Source organism: Lutra lutra, chromosome 2 (assembly GCF_902655055.1).
Source record: "Lutra lutra chromosome 2, mLutLut1.2, whole genome shotgun sequence".
Classification (NCBI taxonomy): Eukaryota; Metazoa; Chordata; class Mammalia; order Carnivora; family Mustelidae; genus Lutra; species Lutra lutra.
In genome coordinates, this window is record NC_062279.1 from 203,657,443 (window position 1) to 203,680,067 (window position 22,625).

At 48.3% G+C, this 22,625-nt stretch overlaps 1 protein-coding gene across 1 annotated transcript in view; it reads right to left on the reverse strand.

The window, feature by feature from the left end:
* The window catches only part of PPEF2 (protein phosphatase with EF-hand domain 2), a 33,504-nt gene extending 11,585 nt beyond the window's left edge, over positions 1 to 21,919 (reverse strand). Inside the window, exons 1-11 of the mRNA XM_047719556.1 lie at positions 21,739 to 21,919; positions 17,492 to 17,629; positions 12,644 to 12,771; positions 12,449 to 12,506; positions 11,444 to 11,619; positions 10,027 to 10,141; positions 9,102 to 9,148; positions 7,274 to 7,440; positions 6,795 to 6,831; positions 6,555 to 6,704; positions 1,716 to 2,054 (exon numbers count right to left, since the gene is read on the reverse strand). Coding sequence (XP_047575512.1) covers positions 1,716 to 2,054; positions 6,555 to 6,704; positions 6,795 to 6,831; positions 7,274 to 7,440; positions 9,102 to 9,148; positions 10,027 to 10,141; positions 11,444 to 11,619; positions 12,449 to 12,506; positions 12,644 to 12,771; positions 17,492 to 17,546 — 1,272 coding nt within the window. The 5' untranslated portion in view covers positions 17,547 to 17,629; positions 21,739 to 21,919. The remainder of the gene's footprint in view (positions 1 to 1,715; positions 2,055 to 6,554; positions 6,705 to 6,794; positions 6,832 to 7,273; positions 7,441 to 9,101; positions 9,149 to 10,026; positions 10,142 to 11,443; positions 11,620 to 12,448; positions 12,507 to 12,643; positions 12,772 to 17,491; positions 17,630 to 21,738) is intronic.
* Positions 21,920 to 22,625: the final 706 nt, after the last annotated feature.

The window sequence follows — 22,625 nt, forward strand, 5'->3', positions numbered from 1 at the left end:
CTTTCTAAATGTACTTTTGAGGGAAAAAATGCATTTGATTCATAAATATGGGAACATTATTATTGAGTCACATTTTGCAAAAGGAGAGATTTGCATTTATTTTAAAAGTTTGTTCTACGTTGATGTTGAAACCCAGGATGGATAGCTCAGGGAGTGCGCCATCTTTCTCCCTGAGGTTTCCCGCCTCGGAGTCAGCTGCAACTCCTTTTTCTCACCACCGACCTTCCAACCAATCTGCAATCTGCTAATTTTAGCTCTTACCTAATTCTGAATTCTCTCCTTTTTTTTAATGGATGAACCATAAAAAAAAACAGCCAGGATTACAGGTCAGAAATGGTTGAACACTAGCAAGTTCCCATAGTGCTACAAACACAAGATTACCATGTGATCTCCCACATGGATTATAAGCCCCCACCCCCAGCCTTGGCCCCCGCCGAAACGTGCCCTCCATGCAGCTGCTGGGGTCCTGGTTGGGCGAACACTGCGAGTGCCTACTCTGTACTCATCTTCCTCTTCCTTCCTGCTAACAGAACTCCGATGAAGGGCCTCACTGAACCCTTGCTTTCCCAGTCTCCCCTGCAGTGGGGGACGGCTCTGTGACACACGTCTGGAGATTCTGGAAAAGCCTTTCATTGCCTGGTAACAGAGGTCCACAGGAGCTGCTCACCTAACCCGTCTGGCCGGGAGCTACAGTAGCCATCTTTCGGACACATTAAAAACAAAACAAAGCAGCAATGTCCACAATGACAGCCGAGATGCCCTTCAACGGACGAATGGATAAGGAAGATGTGGTCCATATACACTATGGAGTATGATGCCTCCATCAGGAAGGATGAATCCCCAACTTTTGTAGCAACATGGACGGGACTGGAAAAGATGATGCTGAGTGAAGTAAGTCAAGCAGAGAGAGTCACTTATGGTTTCACTTACTTGTAGAGCATAAGGAATGGCATGGAGGACATTAGGAGAAGGAAGGGGAAAATGAAGGGGGGGGGGAATCGGAGGGGGAGACGAAACATGAGAGACTGTGGACTCCGGGAAACAAACTGAGGGTTTCAGAGGGGAGGGGTGTGGGGATGGGTGAGTCTGGTGATGGGTATTAAGGAGGGCACAGAGTGCAGGGACCACTGGGAGTTATAGGCAAACTGCATCGTGGGACACTGCATCAAATACTAATGCTGTACTGTACGGTGACGAACATAACAAAAAAACAAAAAACAAAAAACAAAAATAAACAGGGCGCCTGGGTGGCTCAGTGGGTTAAGCCTCTGCCTTCGGCTCAGGTCATGATCTCAGGGTCCTGGGATCAGGCCCCGCATCGGGCTCTCTGCTCAGCGGGGAGCCTGCTCCCCACCCCCCCGCCTCTCTGCCTACTTGTGGTCTCTGTCTGTCAAATTAAAAGCAAAACAAAACATCACAACAGCCTCCAGTTAGGTCCTGGTTACCCGCCCCCCGCACCCCCGGCCCCAGGGAGGCGGTCACTAAACCAGGTTTACTCGGGCAACAGAGCCCACCCGCGCAGCGCCCCCTCCTCTGTGAAACTGAAACCTGGGAGCTGTGAGGCGAATACGAACCTCCGGGGGTCCTCACCCCAGGGGGAGGGCAGGAGGTGGGGAAATGCCCTCATTTACATGGAGGGAAGAGACCCGCTCGGGTTTCGGAAAGCCCCGCCCGCCTCCCCACACCGGCCCGGAGCGGCCCCCGCCCCCACCCACCTGCTTCCACTCCTCCGGGGTGGGCTCCGGCGGCTCGCGGGCTTCCGAGTCGGCCTCCGGCGCGGCTCGCTCCGGCTCCCCCTGCGCCCCGCTCGGCGCGCTGCCCCCCTGCTGCGGGCACCCGGGCAGCGCCAGGTCCACGGAGCGCCGCGCCCGCCGCACCGGCTCCGGAGCCGCGGGGCCGCCGCAGGGGAGGCTGGAGGAGCGGCCGGCTCGGGGCGCCCCGCCGGAGCCCGCGCGCAGGGGCAGGAACCACGGGGTGGGCCGCGCCGCGCCCGCCTTCTTCGGCGCCGCTTTCCCCTTCTCCTTTCTCGTTTTGCGCCTCAGGGTGGAGACGATCTGAAAACGTCCAGAGAAGATGCAGACGCTGGGACGACCCCGGAGGAGGCTGCTTGGGTCCCCCCCCCCCGCCCCGGCCTCCAGGTCAGCGCCCCTCGCGGGGGCCACACTCCCGCGCCGGTCCCGACCCCCCAGCGGCGGGCGCTCAGGGCTCGGGGAAGCCTCTCGAAAGGCCGGGGCAGGCGGACACCGCTGCGATGGTCCGGCGCCATCCGCGGGCCTGCATTTTCTGTGTGTTTGTATTTCCTCTTTCTAGCATTTCATAGAGACTGAATTTTACAAAAGTTCTGATCTGTGACCAGCTGGAAATGTATAAAACCTGGTCTTCACCACAGGTAATTCGAGAAATCCCAAGCGCGGCCCCTGTTTCCTGTAGGAGCCCAGAGAATTTTAGTCCGGGATGGGAAAGGGCGCGTCGGTGCAGGTGAGCCTGCGTGGAGCTCCCTGTTGTTCAACCAAAGGAGAGGACATGCAGCCCGTGAGAAATGTTGGAACAGGAAACGCTTGGTGCGTTGCTGGGGGAGACGCAGCGCCTCTCGGCCTCTCACAGGAATGCTCTTCCCTGTTGAGGAAGGGGTGGGTAGGCGCACCCCTTTTCAGCCTGGGCCTAACTGGAAAGAGATTCTTTTGGCCAGAGAGACAAGAGTGTGGTCCCTGTCACTGACTCAGAGGCATCACGGCACTGGGGCCAGGTTGACTATGGAATCACGAGCTGAAAGAATTCTGATCACGGGCAACAGAGGGGTCAGGCCACAGAGCAGAGCTGTGGCATCTGGCAACCATTCCTGGCGTGCCTGAGTGCCACAGTGGAAACCAGGGGACACAACATTGCAAGGATATCAACGACAGAGGTCTGGGCCACAACGGGAGCTCTCTGCACGCGCATGATCAAAGAACGAGAACTTTCTGTACATCGATGTAAGGACTGTGATCCAAGGAAGCCATGTCTTGGTGTAGACTGGCCTAGGGCAAGGACAAAGGACACTCAGAGAAGGTCAGCCGAAACTGCATGATGTTTCAAGAGGAATCCAGATGGAAGAGAACAGAACAGAGGTGTTCTCTAACTCTGGACAAGCCCTAATGACTTCCTAGGCGGCTGAGCCCCAGGCGTGGAGAATGAAAGGCCACCAAGCGTGAATGGACTGGTAACCCCCTCCTCCTCTCCTTGTTGCAACTCTGACTGAGGGCCAGACAAGCAGTCCCACCCCTGTCCAGCCTTGGGTGACTTTATTTTAAGGATGTTATTATCTGCCGTCAAGAGGCATCGATAAATGATATCTAAGGAGAATAACAGTGTTTATATGTATTGGGCCCTTTTTAATTAGGCGCTATGCTGGGCACTTACCATGAATTCACTGGCTCATGCCACTGCTATGAGACTGCATCTTCATTCATGGTTTTACGGGAATTCACTGATTAGTGTCCCCCTCCGCCCCCCGTGAGATCCTCATTTATAGCCCAGATGAGAAATGGGAGGCGCAGGGTCACTGAAACATTATCAGGCCTGAATCCAGATAGCTGACTCCGGGGCTCCTACTTTTGTGCTTGTCCCTGCACTCAATACAGATGGTGACAGCCCCCTCCCCAGAACTTTGCAAACCAACTACTAGGAAGGTAGCTTTTTGCTAAGCTACAGAAAAGAAACCATTCTTCAGCAAAACTTGCCAAAGTCCCTACGTCTCCTGTATGCATTAAATGTGATTCCTCCCATGAAATCATCTGCTTTATCGTGACTTGCTGTCTCTCCCTCCGACATAGATACAGAACAGAATGTTTGAATTTTAAAAAAAAGTGAGGTACCAGACATCATGCAGAATTGACAAAGGAAGTACAAAGAGCTAGTTTTAGGTCTCTTGGGCCCCTCTCCTCCACGAAGAACATGAAACAGTTGAGATTATGGAGAAGCAGAGACGGGATTTATAATGAGGATTTTTGGAGGAAGCTGTTGAAAATGCTGCAGGCACCCCCTCCTCCGCCTCTGCCAAGGAGTTATCCTTTCCCCTTCCAATACTGAGTCTGTGGGTGCAGGGACATGCATCTCACCTTACAGTAACCAGACCACAAGGAGCCATAGCCAGACCTTGACAGATAGGACTCGAATCCAGAAACCCTGGACTGGATGCAATTATTGGATGAGACTGAGTGTGGACTCCATTGGGGAGGGGATGAACATGGCTCTACATGTGGAAAGCAGGGTGTGCATGGAAATTTGTGGAGCAACAGGGACAGACCAAGGCAGAGTATGGCTACCTAACACCTGTCCACTCTTCTGCCTTAGAAATAGAAACCCAGATTCTTACAGATGCTACCTGGAATGAAAAATACACCTTCCAACCTGCCTTTCAGCTAAATGTTAACATATGACAAAATTCTGAACAGAAATAGGAACAAAAATTTTGTGTACAGCTGGATGTCCTTAAAGGGAAGAAACATGCCTTTCTTCTACTCTCTAATTTATGGTGCTGGAACATGGTCACAATGGCTGGAGCTCAGGTAGCCATAGTGGGCCATAATGCCACACAGGGGAGCAACAAGAAGGCAGGAAACAGGGCTTGTGACTTTGTGGTGTTACTCTACCAGCCCTGGACTGCTTGCTTCCAGTGTTTATTTACAGAAGGAAGAGATAATCATTAAGCCATTGTCATTTGAAGTTTTCTGTCACTTCAGCCAAAGGCAGTTAAGACCATTTCCACTTAAGTTCAAATTTTGCAAAGCACATGCACACACATTTTCATTAATCCTCCAAACATCTAGGATATAGTCATTCATATTCCTATAGGATACCTTCAGAAACTGAAGTTATAATAAATAACTTTTTCAAGGTAATATTCTATAAGTAGGAGAAATAGAATTTTTTTCCATATCTATCCAACTGCATGGGCCGTGGCGTTACCACTTGCCACGTCTACTCAAGGAAAAAAGAACATATTTCCCTACTTCAGTATCTGTGTGGCAGAATACCACTCCCCCAAATCTATTTTCCCCTTCTTTGCCATAGGAATGGAAACCCCAACTTTTGTGTTAGGCATGTGGCCAACCAGAAAGAAGATTGCATTTCCAGCCTCCCTTCCGACAAGGTGTAGTCATGGAACCATTTTCTCAACAATGGCATGAGAGCAGAAGAGATGTATGCAACTTCTTTCCTGTGTCTTTAAAGGGCAGGAAAATTTTTACCCCCTTCCTTCCTCTACTCTATTGCTTGGAACACAGATGTGGTGCCAAGCTATCTTGGCCTGCAAAGATGAGGGCATGGGAAAAGACGCCCTAAGGATAGCAGAGTAACAAGACATAAGAAGGCTTGGTTCTTGGATAATCTAGTAAAATGAAGCTGCCTTACCAGCTACAATGTGCATGCTCCAAGGCTCAAACCCAGGTTTGTCTAATTCCAAAGCCATGCTCTTTCGTTTATGTCTCATATAATACAGACTTAGATTAATTAGAGTTGCCCAAAGCACACTGGCCTGGTGGTAAAGAGTTCTCTGTCTTTGAAACTGCTTGGATGAATGTTGTCAAGGGTATTGCAATAGGGATTCCTGCGTGTGGAAAGGGGCAGTTGGAGTACCAGAAACCATAAGATGCCATTCAAGTACAAGAGCCTGTGATTAAATGAAAATGGAATCTTTGTTTTCTAAATTTTTACTTCCAAAGTGGAACAGAAAATAGAGATGTGCATATTGGAGTTTAGTGGATTTCTTCTCTCATTCCCTCCTCCTGCTGGTGCTTGTGAACTCCCTCGGGAGGCAGCATCTGGTTATCTCTGCATCTTTCCTACCTCGTTCCCTGCCCAAAGTAAGCACTTTAAACACAGCTGTTGGGGCACCTGGCTGGCTCAGTGGGTTAAGCCTCTGCCTTAGACTCAGGTCATGATCTCCGAGTCCTGGGATCGAGCCCCGAATCGGTCCCCGCATTGGGCTTTCTGCTCAGCAGGAAGCCTGCTTCCCTCCCTCTCTCTGCCTGCCTCTCTGCCTGCTTGTGATCTCTCTCTCTCTCTTTCTCTGTTAAATACATAAACAAATTCTTTAAAAAAAAAAATAGCTGTTGAGTTTAATTTGGAATTGATCTTCATCTACCTGCCAATAGTATCCTCCCTGCATGAAGTAGGCACTCACACACACATTGGTTGAGTTTAACTGAGTTATTTGAGAAATGGAAGCTCTCCACGTGCAGTGCTGGAGGGGTATTAGAACTGTCTAGATCAGGGATGGCAAATAGAAGGCTCTCATTGCCACTCCCCACTCTCGCGTCCATAGCAAACATCATAATGGATCACAGCATACTTGCTCCTTGCCCCCAGATGTGGATTTTTAATTTTTCTCCTTTGAATGGTTTAATGGCTTCTCTTGACAGCCCTTATTAGTCACCCGGAGTCAGCATGCAAGACAACATTTGTTTTATGCGCCCTTGTGAGACTGGATTAAATTATTACCAACTGGGTTGTTATTATTATTAACTGGGTTAAATTATGGTGAAATACGCACTACTTCATTACTCAGTCAGTACCTTGTGCCTGTCTAGTTTAGCCAAAAGCTCCAGGTCAGTCATGTCTGACACTCCGCCATGAAGAATCAGGACTTTCTCATCAACCAGAGTGGCCAGAGGAAGCCAACAGAAAACATCCTGCAGTGTTTTTAGTATTTTCTTGCCATGTGTCTGGAAAATGATATTAGGAAGATACTAAGTTTCGAATGATACACTCCACATATCTGAACTAAGAGATTTTTGCTTTCAAAGGTCGCCCACCTTATATTTATGCATCACTTCCTTGGTAAAGCCATATCTAGATTAAAAGGAAAAAACAGATATTATATCAGTGACAACTGTCATGCTATAGTTTAATGTTTATAAAAATTCATATTCTATATACATATACTTAAATACATAGAAAAGAGACTGAGGAATAATTGCCAAAATGCTTACAATTGTAGCATTATCTCAGTTCAGGAAATTATGGGATATTTTTATTTTCATCCTTTTGCTTATCTGTATTTCTTATCTTTTCTAAAGAGTATGGATATGTGAAAAACATTTAATGGTTTTATTAGGAGTAGGATAACGTGTAAGTTTTAAAGAAATACTTTAAATGTCAGACATTTTGTATTCCTTTATAAAATTGGGAAACTGCTTTTAAAAGGCACCTAACACCTCAGAAGCTCTAAGAAAATAACTTTTTATGTAACCACAAGTAAACGTCAAATACCCAAGCATGTTTGGTTTGTTACCGTAAGTTCACCATATAGTCCTCATGGTTTCCTCGGTTGAGATGGAACTCTTTCGGGTAGACCAACATGAAGGCGAAAAGAACCATCAGGATCTCTACTGAATCCTTGCCTCGGTCCACAAAGTCACCATTGAAGACATAGGCCCTCTCTGGTGACGGGAGGCCATTCTTCCCGATGAGAAGACAAGTCCGAGAGCCAGCAACAAAGGAAGGGAATAGGAAATCAGGATGAGCTGGTGTGTATTTGACAGCTAACGTCAAATTGAACACCAATTCTGTGTTTTCTGGCTCTCCTGCAAATGTGAATTGTCAATTAAAGCTGGAATTACTTTTTTACTGGTTTTACAGTTGCTTTCTAGCAGGGCTGAGGTTTTGACATCCTCATCAAAATAAGTGCTTTTTACAAAGCCAGAGTCTTTCCATGTGGTATGGGCAAAGGACGCTAAACTTGTGACTGAAAGGCCAGTTTTAAGTTTTGGCCACAGCATCTTTTTTTTTTTTTTAAGATGTTTTCATTTATTTGAGAGAGAGAGAGCACATACACCCATGAGCAGGGGAAGGGACAGGAGAGGCAGAGAGAGAATCTTAAGCAGACTCCCCACTGAGTGCAGAACCCAACTCGGGGCTCAATCCCATAACCCAGAAACCATGACATGAGCCAAATCAAGAGTCAGACACTCAACCTACTGAGTCACCCAGGGACTCCTGGCCACGATATCTTTAGTAATAACAACAATAGCAGTCAGATTCCTCAGGATTAAACAAAACATTAAGTGGGAAGATGCCTTGGGAAGCACAGTATATATAAAGCGACATTACATTAGTAGAACATTCATCTATGTTGTTACATGTTCTACATTTTATAACTAAAAATGGATAAGAAAATAGCTTTCAGGTGCTTTGATAATCACCTTTTTTTTTTTTAAAGATTTTGTTTATATTTTGAGAGAGAGTAAGCAAGAGAGAGAGAGCACAAGCTGGGGGAGGGAGGGCGGAGAGGCAGAGGAAGAAGCAGCTGAGCAGGGAGCAGGGAGTCCGATGTGGGACTCGATCTCAGGACCCTGAGATCATGACCTGAGCTGAAGGCAGACACTTAACTGACGGAGCCACCCAGGCGCCCCAATTTTCTTTATTTGGGGAAAAGGAAATCAATCACTAAATAATGATTTGTTCTCTTTTTTAACCTCAGATCTTTTTTAAAAAAAGATTTTATTTATTTATTTGACAGAGAGAGATATAGCAAGAAAGGGAATACAAGCAGGGAGAGTAGGAGAGGGAGAAGCAGGCTTCCCACGGAGCAGGGAGCCTGATGCGGGGCTCGATCCCAGAACCTCTGGATCAGGACCTGAGCTGAAGGCAGACGCTTAAGTACTGAGCCACCCAGGCGCCCCTATTAACCCTAGATTTTTAAAACAGTTTACAAAAGCATACTAAAATATAATACAGTGCTATCTTTTATATTATGTATTTGCTACCATGTATTCTTTTTTAATAATTTAAAATAATATTTTAAAAATCCAAGCAATACTTAAGCATTTGTTTCATAGATACTGTATTTGAACTTCCAGAGTAAGCCTCAGGTTAAGACAGGATCTTAAGGGGCGCCTGGGTGGCTCAGTGGGTTAAGCCGCTGCCTTCAGCTCAGGTCATGATCTCAGGGTACTGGGATCGAGTCCCGCATCGAGTCCCGCATCGGGCTCTCTGCTCAGCGGGTAGCCTGCTTCCCTCTCTCTCTGCCTGCCTCTCCGTCTACTTGTGATCTCTCTCTGTCAAATAAATAAATAAAATCTTTAAAAAAAAAAAAAAGACAGGATCTTAAACATTCCTACCTTATAAAATATAAATATTAAGTCATCCAGCTGGCCATGTAAGTCTCCTAACAAAGACAGAAAGAGAACATCAGTTTCTATGGGTCCTTACCACTGGGTCTCATTTTTACTACAAAAAGGAAAATACCCAGAAAAATCTGACAAAGCGATAGTCACTCATTTTTCCGTATGTAAGAGAGGGATAAATATTAATTTCCCCTGCTGCGGGAACAGTTAATACTGAAATCAGAAAACACAGTGCTGGCTTTCTACGTGATTATCATAAAGGGTGAAGGAAGCAAAGCTAGGACAGAACAGGGCGGGGCTGCCCACTCCAGTGAGACCTGGAGAGAGTCCTGCCCGACCCAAGGTAGGAAACCGTCACTCACTTATGGGCCCGGGTTAGGAGAGTTTTCAACAGGTGTTGGAAATCTGTATTTTAACATGAAATCCTCCAATTTTCAAACGTTGGAAATTAAATTTAAAAAATTTAAGGACATTCCAGGGCAAGCAAGATCCAAGCGCAGGTTGCGTGTGGGCCTCGGAGAGCCAGGTGACAATCGGGTGTCCTATAGTCCGCACCCCGCACGACGGGGGACATCGGTCCCCACCAGGTGTGTCAACATGAATGAAAACCTCAGGACGTGGAAAGAATCACGACAGACGGGATTTCTGTCCGGCAGGAGACCCTCTGTGGGTGGAAGGGGCTGCATCGCCTGGGAAAGCAGAGCCCACGCCCTCTGGCCCCGCAGCCCTTCGCTGCACCTGCACCGCATGTTTCCGCACACTGGGGCGCATGCGCGAGCGCTGTCCACGCAGCCCCCCTCCAGCCTCCACCCCTCCAGCCTCCACCCCTCCAGCCTCCACCCCTCCCGCCCCACCCGTCCCGGTCCCGGGCTCTCCCGCTGGCGTCCAGCTCGTGCAGCCAGCTCCGGCCCGCGCTTACCGCACACGGTGACCTCCTCGCTGTACCGGGTGGAGACCCGGTTGATGTTCGGCAGCTGCACCAGGTGCTTCCTGGTCTCGTGCAGAAGGTTCAAGACGTAGCGAGCGTGCAGCTGCTACCGGGGGGTGGGGGGGGGCAGAGCGGCGCTGACACCCCTGCCGCCACCTGCGCCTCGCTTCCCCCGCCTGCTGACTCCAGTCACCCGAGACCCCAAGAGGGACCCTGGGGCCCCATGCCTGGGTCCTCTCTTCTTCACCCATCTTCTGCTCTGCTTCCTGCCTTCCGTCGTCTCCAAACACTGAGCTGGTTTCCTCTCTCCTGCCAGCTCCACCAAAGCCCTCTCTGCCTTCCACTGGGGAGGGAGGCCTTGTCTCCGTGAGGTGTGAGCAGCTGCACGCATGTCGACGGTACCGAGTAATCCTGACCTCACAGGGAAAACCATCCCAGCTCCTCCCGCAATGAGCTCCCTTCACATGGAAGAAAGGGCTGGAATCGGGCGTAGAATCAGAATCTGACCACTTCTCACCACCTCCGCCTCTACCACTGGGGTTTCAAGCCACTGTCACCTTTTGCCTGGAGCATGGCAGGACCTTGACTGGTCTCCCTACCTCTACCCCTTGCTCCCTACCTACCCTCTATTCAGAAAACAGAAGGATTATCTTAAAAAGCAAGCCAGATTATGTCATTCCGATGCCCAGTGTCTTCCTATCTCTTTGAGAAGAGCCCACACCCTCCTCTCTTCCTCCATTCCCTGTCCTCCCTGACCCCTCCTCACCAGCCACAGCGGCCTTCCTGAGGTCCCCAAGCCATCCAGGCAAGGTCCTATCTCGTGGCCTTTCCATCTGTTCTGTCTAGAACATTTTTCTGGAGACATCCCCACAGTGCATTTCCTCACCACCTTTGACCTTGACTTGGAAATCACCTTTTCCATGGCGCCTTCCAAGATGACTCTATAAATTGACATCTCTCCTACCTAGAACTTAGTTTATTCATTTATACAGCTCTAATTGCCTTCTAATATACTACAGAACCTACTTATTTGTTGTTATTTTGTTATCAGTTGTCTGTCTCCCCCCTGGAACTTGAGCCCTGTGAGGGCGGGAATTTCTGTCTGTCTTGATCATTGCTGTGGTGCCCCGTGCCCAGATCAGGGCCCGCACACAGCAGTGCTCAGGAATTGTCTGTGGGATGTACGACAAAGAAAGATTACATGATTCCGAGGTGAGGTTTTCAGTGCATAAAAACTGGCTTCTTGACTTTACAAGGTCCTGGCCAAGCAAAGGGAGCACGGACTCTCTCTAGTGGCGCCATGACACCAACACCCTAAACCCGGGGCTACTCCTCTTGCATTGGGTCTGGCCTCCCTCTACATCCCACACGGAGTTGGTGGAGAGCAGGTGCCCCAGAGTGAGCTTACTTGTCTCAGTCTGAAAGCTTCCACCAGGGCAGTCGCGTGGTCGGGAAGGAGCGGGAAGGCGAGGTGTGGCCCTGTGTAATTGTCTGGGACCTCTATGGATTCATAGTCGCTGGGCTTCTGTATCTCAGTGTCCTGGGGGAATCTCTCCTCAGTGAACATGCGGTTCAGGAAGTCTCCTGGTCAGGACAGAGAGGGGAGGCCCGCTTGCGATCAGATGGGCCGTCCATGGGCAACACAGTCGTTCCCTGGACAATGCTGGACGTGGAGAGCGCCAGTCTGGCATCAGCTCCAATGCCAGAGAGGAGAAAGGGACGGGAAAGTGACAACAGATTCAGGTGGGCGGAAGGTAGAGGTTATGCTTTTATGTCAATTCCCTTTGACTTTTATTTTAAAAGATGGCGATTTGCCAGACTTAGAACAGAAATTTAGGAGCTGAGGCTTGTTAAAAAAAAAGCAAAAGGAAAAGCCTTGGGGCAGGTTGGGGGGGGAGCTCACAGGCATTTCTGGTGCACACAGTGAGTGTGGCAGAAGCCCTTAGAACTTCCAGGGCCCTCCCAGCAAGGGTCCACCTCCAGCCTCTGCCATCTCTGGCCTGGGAGCTCAGCAGGCCAGAAACGCTGCGGAATTAACAACCTTTCCGATCCCTCCTGCCCAGCAGCCTTCAACCAGGGAGCCTCGGGAGTTGACATATGGAGACTCTAGTTGCCGCCTTCCATGGGGTCATTCCAAGGCATGCATTTTGCACTGTTTCCCAGGCACACTGAGTTGCTGGCTTAGTAGCACCCCTCCCTGCCACATGCACTTTATTGCCGGCTTTCCCTTCCCTGAATTCCTATTCTTGCATCCGGGTGTGCTCCTGGGAGAACCCAGAAGCTGCCACTGATTCGTCAACCTCCCTGCTCACTCCCTGGCTGTCACCGGGTCTGTGCACCCTCTGCCACCCCCTCCCGTCTGATATCTACAAGCCCGAGACAAGAGGTTGTGCTGCATGGCAGCTCTACTCACGCTCGTGGTTGCTGCTGGGGGTAAAGTGATCCACAAGGTAGCTGAAGAAGTCATGGAGCTGCAGGAGAAGCAGAGACTCGGCTTCAGAGATGAGCGCAAAGAGAAGTTGGGGGGGGGTTCCCGATCAGCTGCACCCCTGGGGCCCCTGGGCTGGAAGACAGAGTGCCGGTGACTCCACACCCCCATCCCGCACACCTTGACCTGGTCCTGCTGTCCTGCGTACTCTATGGACTGGAAGATGCGCCAGGTGCAGTGCCGCCTCATCTCCAGGCGCGCCATGTAGCGCCGGTACCATCTCTGGATGAGGGCTGCTGCCCTGAAGGCTGTGACAGGGAAGGAGGAGTGAGCCTGTGAGCCGGGACTCCCCCGGCCAGTGGGGAGGCGAAGGGCCCCTCTCCTACTGTAATGTGGGGGCAAGACGATGGGAAAGAGCCAACCATTGCTGCCGGTAGGGAGGATTTGCCTGACCACTGGCTGGGAGGTTCCTTTCCCCATTCCCACCCCCGACCCCGCCTTCATCCTTACCTCATGATCATACTGTCATTGGAGGTTTAGTGGTATTCCTACTTTTTGCCGAAAAGGCTAAGTGTAGAGGTGGAAGGTTGGATTGCCAGGATTCTCAAGAAATGCAACCTGGGGAGGTTTCAAGCTCGAGGCATCCTTGAAGAGTGAGATAATGCGGGGGTGGAAGGTGGGGGGACACTGTGACATTATAATAACAGACTGGATATCAGGTGTCCTGGGTTCTAGGCCTGGAAATGCCCTCATTGGCTATGTGGCTTCCCAGGAATTTTACCTTCTTGGGACTCAGTGTCCCCATCTGGAAAGCGGGATGGACTAGGGGACTGGGGAAAACAAACAACGAACACACAGATGACCGCCTAGAATGCTGGGTGGCAGCAAGTGCTTGCTGGGCTGTGTGCTTGCTATCTCCAGACTTGTGACAGCCCCGCGGGCTGCCAGTGTCCCCGTCAGTCGTGCTACTTGGGGGACGGCACTGACTGTCAGATCTGCCTTTGGGCTTCTTCTGCCCCGACCTGTGCTGGGTGACCGCGTCCACAGGGTGGCGCGAGGAGGCTTCCTTCTTCCTGTGAGCTTCAGGCCCCGGGGTCAGGAGAAGAGAGCAGCTGTTCACATAAATAATGAGGTTCTTCTTAAGCTCCTGGGCCTGAATGTGCCAGCGGTGATGAATGGAGTATTTGTGGATAAAGCGGGATTAAAAAGGAAACCCTGCAGGTTAATTCAGGTCAACCTCGTGAGCAGTAGACAGATTGATTTAATATATTTAGCTTGCATTAGGGAGCTAATAGAATTGGGGCTGATTTCTCTAGGAGGAACGTCGCTGGGGGAGTGGGAAAGGAGAACCAGGGAGGAACGTAAGCAGAACTGAACGTGACTTCCTATGACCCAAAATGTCAAACCGTAGCTACTTCTGAAAGGCACTTACCAAACCCTAAGAGATGAGGCTGACGCTCTACAGACTGACCTCTGTGAATCCGTGTTCGAAGCAGTGAGGGCAACGTCCTGAGTGAGTGCTACAGACCTTCTAGAAACCAAAGGGAAGCACGGCCACCTGGACCTCGCCGAGACCTACGGCACTAGACTCTCCACAGGGCACCCAGGGATCTCCAGGTTTCACGAGCTCCGCACAGGATTCTCATATGCAGCGAAGGGGAAGCGATACCGGAGAGTATCGGGGCCACCCCAGCTCTGTGACAACGTTCTTGGCTAACACCTTGCTTCAACGTCTGCAGGGATGGACTGCCAACCAGATGCATTTCGATCCTCCGTCTTGCTCCACTGCTCAGGGCTGAGAGAGCAGGCGATGCCTCCTTCTTACCTTTCTCTCCCGCCCAGGCCTGTCAGAGGGCTGGGCTCCCTTTAACTGAGAGATGGGGGCCGTGGTCCAAGACCCTCCCCCCCCTCCTTCCCAATAGAACAATCTGACACACGGGGGCTCCTCTTGCTCCAGTTTTGTGTGCTAGACCCGAGGGTACAAGTTACAGATGGGCCTGGCTGTTCAAACCCCGTGTTAAGGACGAGGCAACCACGTGGAGAGAGGCAGGACCCACAGGGCACTGGACAGCAAATAAACAGCTGTCGTAGAAGTAAGCCTCTAGGGGTGCCTGGCTGGCGTAGTCAGGAGAGCATGTGACTCTTTTTTTTGTCTTTTCTTTCCTTCATTTTTTTTTTTTAAAGTAGGCTCCATGCCCAGTGTGGGGCTTGAACTCACAACCCTGAGATCAAAAGTCACATGTTCCACCAACTGAGCCAGCCAGGCACCCCGAGAGCATGCAACTCTTGATCTCAGGGCTGGGAGTTTGAGCTCCAGGCTGGGTGCTGAGATTACTTTACAATTAAAATCTCTAGGGGCATCTGGGTGGCTCAGTCAGTTAAGCATCTGCCTTTGGTTCAGGTCATGATCTCAGGGTCCTGGGATGGAGCCCCATGTCAGGGTCCCTGCTCAGGGAGAGTCTGCTTCTACCTCTCCCTCTGTCTCTCCCACCTGCTCATGTGTTCTCTTTCTCTAATAAATAAATAAAATCTTAAAAACAAAAACAAGAGCTTCCAGGCCCAGCTACCCAGAGAATCATGGACAAACCACCCAACTGGGCCCTTTGCAAATTCTAGACCCACAAAATCACGGGCAGAGAAAATGGTCATCCTAAGCCACTAAGTTTTGGGATAGTTTGTTATATAGCAACAGATAATTGGGACAGGAGTTATATAAATGCTTTACAAAAAAAAAAAAAAAATAAATGCTTTACAAAGTTATAAAACAAATTCAAAGCAAAGTGAAAAGTAAATCAATCCCCAAAGATTAAAAGCAAAAGTTTAGGGGGTGCCTGGGTGGTTCAGTCAGTTAAGCATTCAAGTCTTGATTTGGGCTCAGGTAATAATCTCAGAGTGGTGAGATTGAGCCGGTGTCTGTCTCCAAGCTGAGCACTGAGCCTACTTAAGATTCTCTCTCCCTCCACCTTTTCTCCTCCCCCACAATGCACACATGCGCTCTCCTTCTCTCGCTCTCTCTCAAAAAAAGCGAATGTTAAACAAGTGAATCTAACCTTACATAAGTTAGAAACACAGACAGGAGTTATTTCAAACGACTTGAGAATTCAATAATTTGTACATCCCTAGTACAATAATTTGTACATTCCCTAGAATGTATCCAAAGGACAAAAAGAACTTCACAGAAATCTAAAAGAATTTTCAGGGATCACATTGTTTATAATAGCATTGTTAGTATTCTGAAACTATTATTTATACATGGTAGGATAGAGTAAATAACACTATTTTAATGTCACTAGGAAAAAAGATTTTTAATAAAATGATAGATATAATATCGAGGCTGTTAAGTAAAAATATTGTGTTCCTGAGTATAAATTGCTCATGGTGGGTTTTTTCTTCCAAATAATACATGTTTTCTGGATTTGTTCACTGAGAAGGTATAGAAAGTATAGGCCAACCAGGAAGCAATGATCACCCCACACCCTAAGAAAGGAGCAGCTACTCCTGGGGCCAAGAAGGTGCAAAATGACCCTGGGACACATTGCAAAGCGAGACCGCAAGGAAGCCACGAGCTTACAGAGATGCTGAAGCCAAGACGAACAAGTGTTGTCACTATTCCCCTTGCTTTCCTCCTACAGCTTTGGCTGCCTCTCCGCGGCCTCCTTCACTGACTCACGCTCTTGGACCTGGTGCTCAAGCCCTGGAGCCCTTCATGGCTCTGTCCTAAGCTCTGATTTCTGATCTGTCTTTACTCTCCCTCCAGGGTGCTTCGGGGTCCCATGGTCTCAGCGACCACATAACATTCTGATGCCTTCAGGCCGTATCTTTCCAGCCCACCTGCCTCCAAAATGCCGATGTGACTAGGCACCACCTTCTCGGTACTTCTACCTGCATGTCTGGTGGACGCCTCAACCCTAACATGGATGAAAGCCTCATCTTCCCTCTAGTCAGACTTGGTTCTCCTCCACTGTCTTGATGTCAGTCACTGGCATTAATTCCTGCCCTGTCTTGCTAGCCAGGAAACCAGAAGTCATTCTTTTTTTTTTTTTTTTAATTTTTAAAGATTTTTTTAAAAAATTTATTTATTTGACAGAGAGAGACACAGCAAGAGAGGGAACTCAAGCAGGGGGAGTGGGAGAGGGAGAAGCAGGCCTCCCGCTGAGCAGGGAGCCCGATGCGGGGCTCGGTCCAGGACCCTGGGGTCATGACCTGAGCCGAAGGCAGATGCTTAACGACTAAGCCTTCCAGGCGCCCCAGCGGAAGTCATTCTTGGTCCATCCTTCTCCTTCACCCCACACACCCACAGCTGGATCCCGTCACTTCGACCTCCTGGACGTTGTTGGGTTTCACCCTCTTCCCTCCATCCCTGCTGCCCAGACTCTGGTACAAGGTATCATCATCTTCCGCTTGACGACTTTAGTGGCCTGTGGACTGTTCCTCCTTCTACTCTTACTCCCTCTGATCCCTCCTTCACAGAAGCCGGAGGCCTTTAAATCTTTAAATGTGTGTATGTTACTCTAAACTCCCTATTTTGAATTCTTCAATGGTTCTTCACACCTTTAGGATAAAGTTAAATTCCTACAGATCCCGAGTGATCTGGTCTCTGCCTACCTCGACAGACTCCTCATGTCATGCCATCCTCCCTCTCGTTCGCATCAGACCATTCAGTTCCTCGAACATGACTGTCCTTTTCTACCTCATGACCCTTGTACATACCGAAGCCTCCCCCTGAAATGCTCCTTCATCTGCTAATTGCCCAATGGTATTTCATTGACTGGTGCATGTATAATTTGGGATAACCCCTCGAGGACAACACTGACTCCTCAGTACAATTTAACTCCGTCAAATATAGTTCATCAGCTCCTATGATATTCAGCTGACATTCTGGTGGTCTCGTCATAAGGAGGAGAAGCTGATTTTCAAGAGTTGCCCGAGGAGAAATATAATGGTTCCTTCTTCCATCCTGAGAAGCCCCTCTATCCAGTGTAGGCTTTGGGATACTTACAGCTGGTTTGGGGAATGGGAAACACATACCTTTCTCTGTGTTCTGGAAAGCAAAGTGATGTTGGGTTGAGGTACCACTTCCCATAGTGTAGGTTCAAGTCTTCTGTGGGACACAGATAGCAGGTCAGAGGGAGAACGAGTTGTTTGCTGACAAAAGGAAGAGGGACTCTGAAAGAAGGGAATTCAGACAGAACTAGTTCAGATAGACCAAGTTATCTATGGACCTTGTCTCCCACATCGTAAAAACCATGAGACTATCATCTGAGAGTACTTTCCCCGCCTCTGCAGTGTCCGTGCATGAGTGTTCCTCCCCCTGAAAATTCCACTGGTCCTCTCACCTCTCTCCCATGTTTCCAGCCTTTCTGCTAGCTTTTCCTTTTCAGTCTAGAAACATCCTGAAGTCTCTTCTCTTCCTATCTCAGAACTCTTCAGGCTCATCATCCTTTGATTCTTGTATCTCTCCAGCTGCCAGCCGGTCCCCCTTGTCTTCTCATTCAGACTTCTCTCGCGAGTAGACTACATATTTTCTCCTTAAATCCTCTCCAGACCATTTTTTCATCTTACCTATTGATCAAAACCTTTCATGCTGTTGTCTCCAATGCCTTCATCTTCATCTCAGTCCTTACCTTGCCCAAACAGCAAAATCATCTGTTTCCACAAGCCCCACCTTGATCAAAACTCTATTCCTTGGGTTTCCACAATGCCGGACACCCTTGCCTTTGCTCTACCTCTCTATCTCTCTCCTTCTTGAGCTCACTTTTCTCTGTCTTTTAAATATCCATTTTTATTTGTCTTCTAGCCTCAAATGTCAGGTCTCCTCACTTGGAACATGGTCCCTGGATGAGTGAATTAATATGCAACTACCACTTCCCACCTCTCAAATCTGTAACTCTAACCCAGATTATCCATATACGTCAGCCCCACATACTCACCTTCCTGTTAAACTTTCACCAGGCTGCCTCAGAATCCATGTACCACAAACAGAACTCATCTCCCTAAAAGCTTACCCTGCCAGCCTCATCTCTCTTCTCCCTTTTCTTCAAACTCTGCTCTTTGACCACCATGACCGATGGTTTTTGTTCTGACTTGGAATATTCCTCCTATCCCACCCTTCTTGGTTAACTTGTCTAACTTTACTGATTCCTTTTTTTTTTTTAATTTTATTTATTTATTTTACAGAGAGAGAGAGATCACAAGTAGGCAGAGAGGCAGGCAGAGGGAAAGGGCGAAGCAGGCTCCCTGCTGAGCAGAGAGCCTGATGTAGGGCTCGATCCCAGTACCCTGAGACTATGACCTGAGCCAAAGGCAGAGGCTTTAACCCACTGAGCCACCCAGGCGCCCCAACTTTACTGATTTCCTTAAGGCTCACTTTGGGCATCACCTTAGGGAAGCCACTTTGACAGGCGCCTCCTGTGAGCTCCTGAATATCCTATTCACGTCCCCATCTCGGCAATAACATAGTTTCCTATTTTGCATCTCTCTACCATTAGACTATCATTTCCTTGAGAGCAAAAACTATGTGTGAGCAAATTCATCATTATACCTCTAGAAATCAGCATGGGTCTGACATGTGGCAGGAATTTAATAAATATTAATTGAATAAACTTTTTTTTTATTTTTACCATATTTATTTATCACCACATTTATTTTTACACAACAAAGACCAATCCTTCTCTAGCTCCTTTTCAGGAAGCAACGTGAGACCTACTGAGTTAATGTCGAAAGCAGATTCCACTTCTCTATTCCCCCCTCCCTCACATCTACCCCACTCTACTTCCTCTATTTTTAAAGGTTAATGTAATGGGGATTGTCAAAGAGTTATTATGTTTTCCCTTGAAAATCAAGGAAAAGTCTCACCTTGCTTATGTTGGTTAACTTATTTGACTAAATAAAGAGAAAAAGACTATGATCTCTTTTGTATGGATAAGCAAAATGTTTCCCAGATATAAGAGAAATCATGAAACCAGAATCTGAGTAATGGGTCAAAATGAGTATCCATCATGACCAAATCAACCCAACTTTCTCCAGATACCTGAACAATTTGAGAGCTGAAAGGAGCATCAGCAATGATTGAGCTCACTAACGCACTTACAACTTGTTTTGATAATCAGTGACTTGCCTGTGGAGACACGTTTTGTGCTAAAGTGGTGGGGTTTGGGAGTGCACGGATGCAGGTGAGAAATCCAGCTCAGCTTTCCACTAGGCCTTGGTCCCTTAAGCTCCCATAAACTCTCTCTCTCTATATATATATATTTGAGAATAATAAATAAGATATTTAAAGTGTTCTTAGTATATGGTAGAATCAATATGTTGTTAGATTGTATCTGATGTATTTATTTTAAAATATCAGTAGCCAGGGGCGCCTGTGTGGCTCATTTGGTAAAGTGTCTGCCTTCGGCTCAGGTCATGATCTCACGGTCCTGGGATCGAGCCCTGCATCGGGCTCTCTGCTCACCGGGAAGCCTGTTTCCCTCGCTTTCTCTGCCCGCTCTATGCCTACTTGTGATCTCTCTCTCTCTCTGTCAAATAAATAAATAAGATCTTAAAAAAAATCATAGCCAAAAACATATTCCTGGCTCAAATTTAGGAGGCAGTAGAAGACACACCATCTAAACACATCACTGCTGCGAACTGAATGTGTCCCCCATAAATTTACAAATTAAAGTCGTAACTCTCAATGTGATGGTATTTGGAAGTGGGGCTTTTGGAAGGTCATTAGGTTTAGGTGAAGTCATGAGAGTGGTGATCAAAGGATGGGATAGGGGCGCCTGGGTGGCTCAGTGGGTTAAAGCCACTGCCTTCGGCTCGGGTCATGATCCCAGGTCCTGGGTTCGAGCCCCGCATCGGGCTTTCTGCTCAGCGGGGAGCCTGCTTCCTCCTCTCTCTCTGCCTGCCTCTCTGCTTACTTGTGATTTCTGTCTGTCAAATAAATAAATAAAATCTTTAAAAAAAAATATTAAAAGGATGGGATAAGTGTCCTTATAAGGTCCTGAACTCAGGGTCGTGAGATCGAGCCCCACATGAGGCCCTGAGTGGGGGCTCTGTGCCCAGTGGGGAGTGTGCTCAGGATTCTCCCTCTCCCTCTGCTCCTCCCCTGCTTCCTGCTCATGCTCTCTCTTCCCAAAATAATAACCAGCTTAAGTATTTTATCAGTACAGAATTAAGAAAATGCATCATGGCAGATTAGAAGTTGAATGGAAGAGTATTCAGCCATGACAAAGAACAAGGCAAATCTCTACGTAATGGTATGAAAATATCCCCAAGATAAATCATTACATGAAGAAAAGCAAATTGCAGATCACTGTGCTTACTATGATCTCATCTATATAAAAATATGTTAGTAAATGTAAAATCAAATAGCACATACCAAACTGTTTGGTATGGGCTGATGTGACAAACTTTCATTTTTAACTTACATAGTTTTATTTTAACTTTGATAATTAAAAATCAGTAAGTCATATTTTCTAAAAATGTTTCCATATAAGAAAGGAATTGGGAAGAGGTTCTGACTAAACAGGTGTCACATATGGTTGCCTTAACAGAAGAAATTGGTACATCGACAGATCTGTAAAGAACATTCTAGAAGTCACTAGGAAAAATGAATGGAAAGGAGAACTAAAATGCTTCTCAAGGGCAGAAGTGAAAGGTTCATAAAACCAAACGTGGAAAAGGGGGCTGCTGTAGTCTCAGGTAGTTGAATCGACACCTTCCCATAATGAGTAACCGCTTTTCCTGCTAGTGATTCCCCAGCCAGCCATCTTTTCAGGTAAATAGCACATCTTCACCACCTAAGTGAGACCTCTGCCCTTCTAGGATTTGACTTAGCATCATCCATATCTGACATTTTCATAAAAAAAAAAAAAAAATGTCGGCGGGTGCCTGGGTGGCTCAGACGGCTGAGCGCCAGACTCTTGGCTCCTGCTCAGGTTACGACCTCCAGGTCTTGAGATGCAGCCCTGCGTGGCTCTGCACTGAGCACCGAGTCTGCTTTGCATTCTCTCCCTCCACCCGCCACCCCATTCCTGGGCTTGCTGTGTGCCCGTGTGCCCCTGTGCTCTTTCTAAAATAAAGAAAATCTTCAAAAAGAAAAAAATGGCATTATTTACCTTCCCACTAAATGAACCTCAAAACACACACAGCAAAGACCTCCCTGGGTGAGTCGGTACCGGGGGCTTCCTCTGCCCTCCGCCCGCAAACCAAACCTGCACTTACTTCCCGAGTAAGAACTCTGTCTGTTGCCCTCTTTTCTGTATTGAGGCTAGAAAGCAAGCTCTTACCTTCTTTGTAGTCTTTACTAGGACACAAAGGAGGCAGAAGCCTCTTTAACACACAGGTGTGACCTCCATCCTGGCTTCCGAGCTGGCTGAGGGCTCCCCGGCTGGTGCAGTGTCTTCCGGACCTACACGGCAGGTGCAGAAGGCACCGGCCCAGGCGGGCATACCTTCCCCCAGAGGCAGCCAGGACATCCACAGCCGCGGCCAGGCGCTCAGGGCTCCCGACCACACGGCAGTAGGCCCCCCTTGACCGTGATCAGATCAGGCCTGTGAGGGGGATTCGCAAGGGGAGACTGCATAGTCAGGGTGTCTCCCTCCCCCCTGAGCCCGACTCCTGAAGATAGGGTCTCCCGGGCTCTCTCCCACCCTAGCCAGGGGTCTAAGCCTTCTTACTCCCCCGGATTAGGAGACTGGTTCCCAAGCCACGTCGGCAGAGCCTGAGCTCCTTAACCCAGAAATAAAAGAGGGATGAGCGCACAGGGCGTGGGGCTCAGAGCCGTCTGGCCTCGTCTGGCCTCGGGCTCCTCCCTGCAGCCACCAGGACCCCAAGCTCTCCTCCCCCCCCCCCCCCCGTTGGCTTTTCTCTGTTCGCAGAACGTGATGGAAACATCTTGCCTTTTCTTGCCGACTTCTCCTACAGTTCTTGTTTACTTTTCTTTGGACATCACCTAAATGATTAATACGTTAAAATATTAATCACTATTCCCAGATAACTTACTTTGTCAATTCATCTAAGATGCGCTTGCCTGGACTGGTAGGTACCCAATGTGCCCTGTGAATCTGCAAAGAAATTTACACTTTATTTGCATCTGTTTAGTAGGTCAAGCTTGGTTTTTTTTTTTATTACTTTAAATTTTATTTTTTATAAACATATATTTTTATCCCCAGGG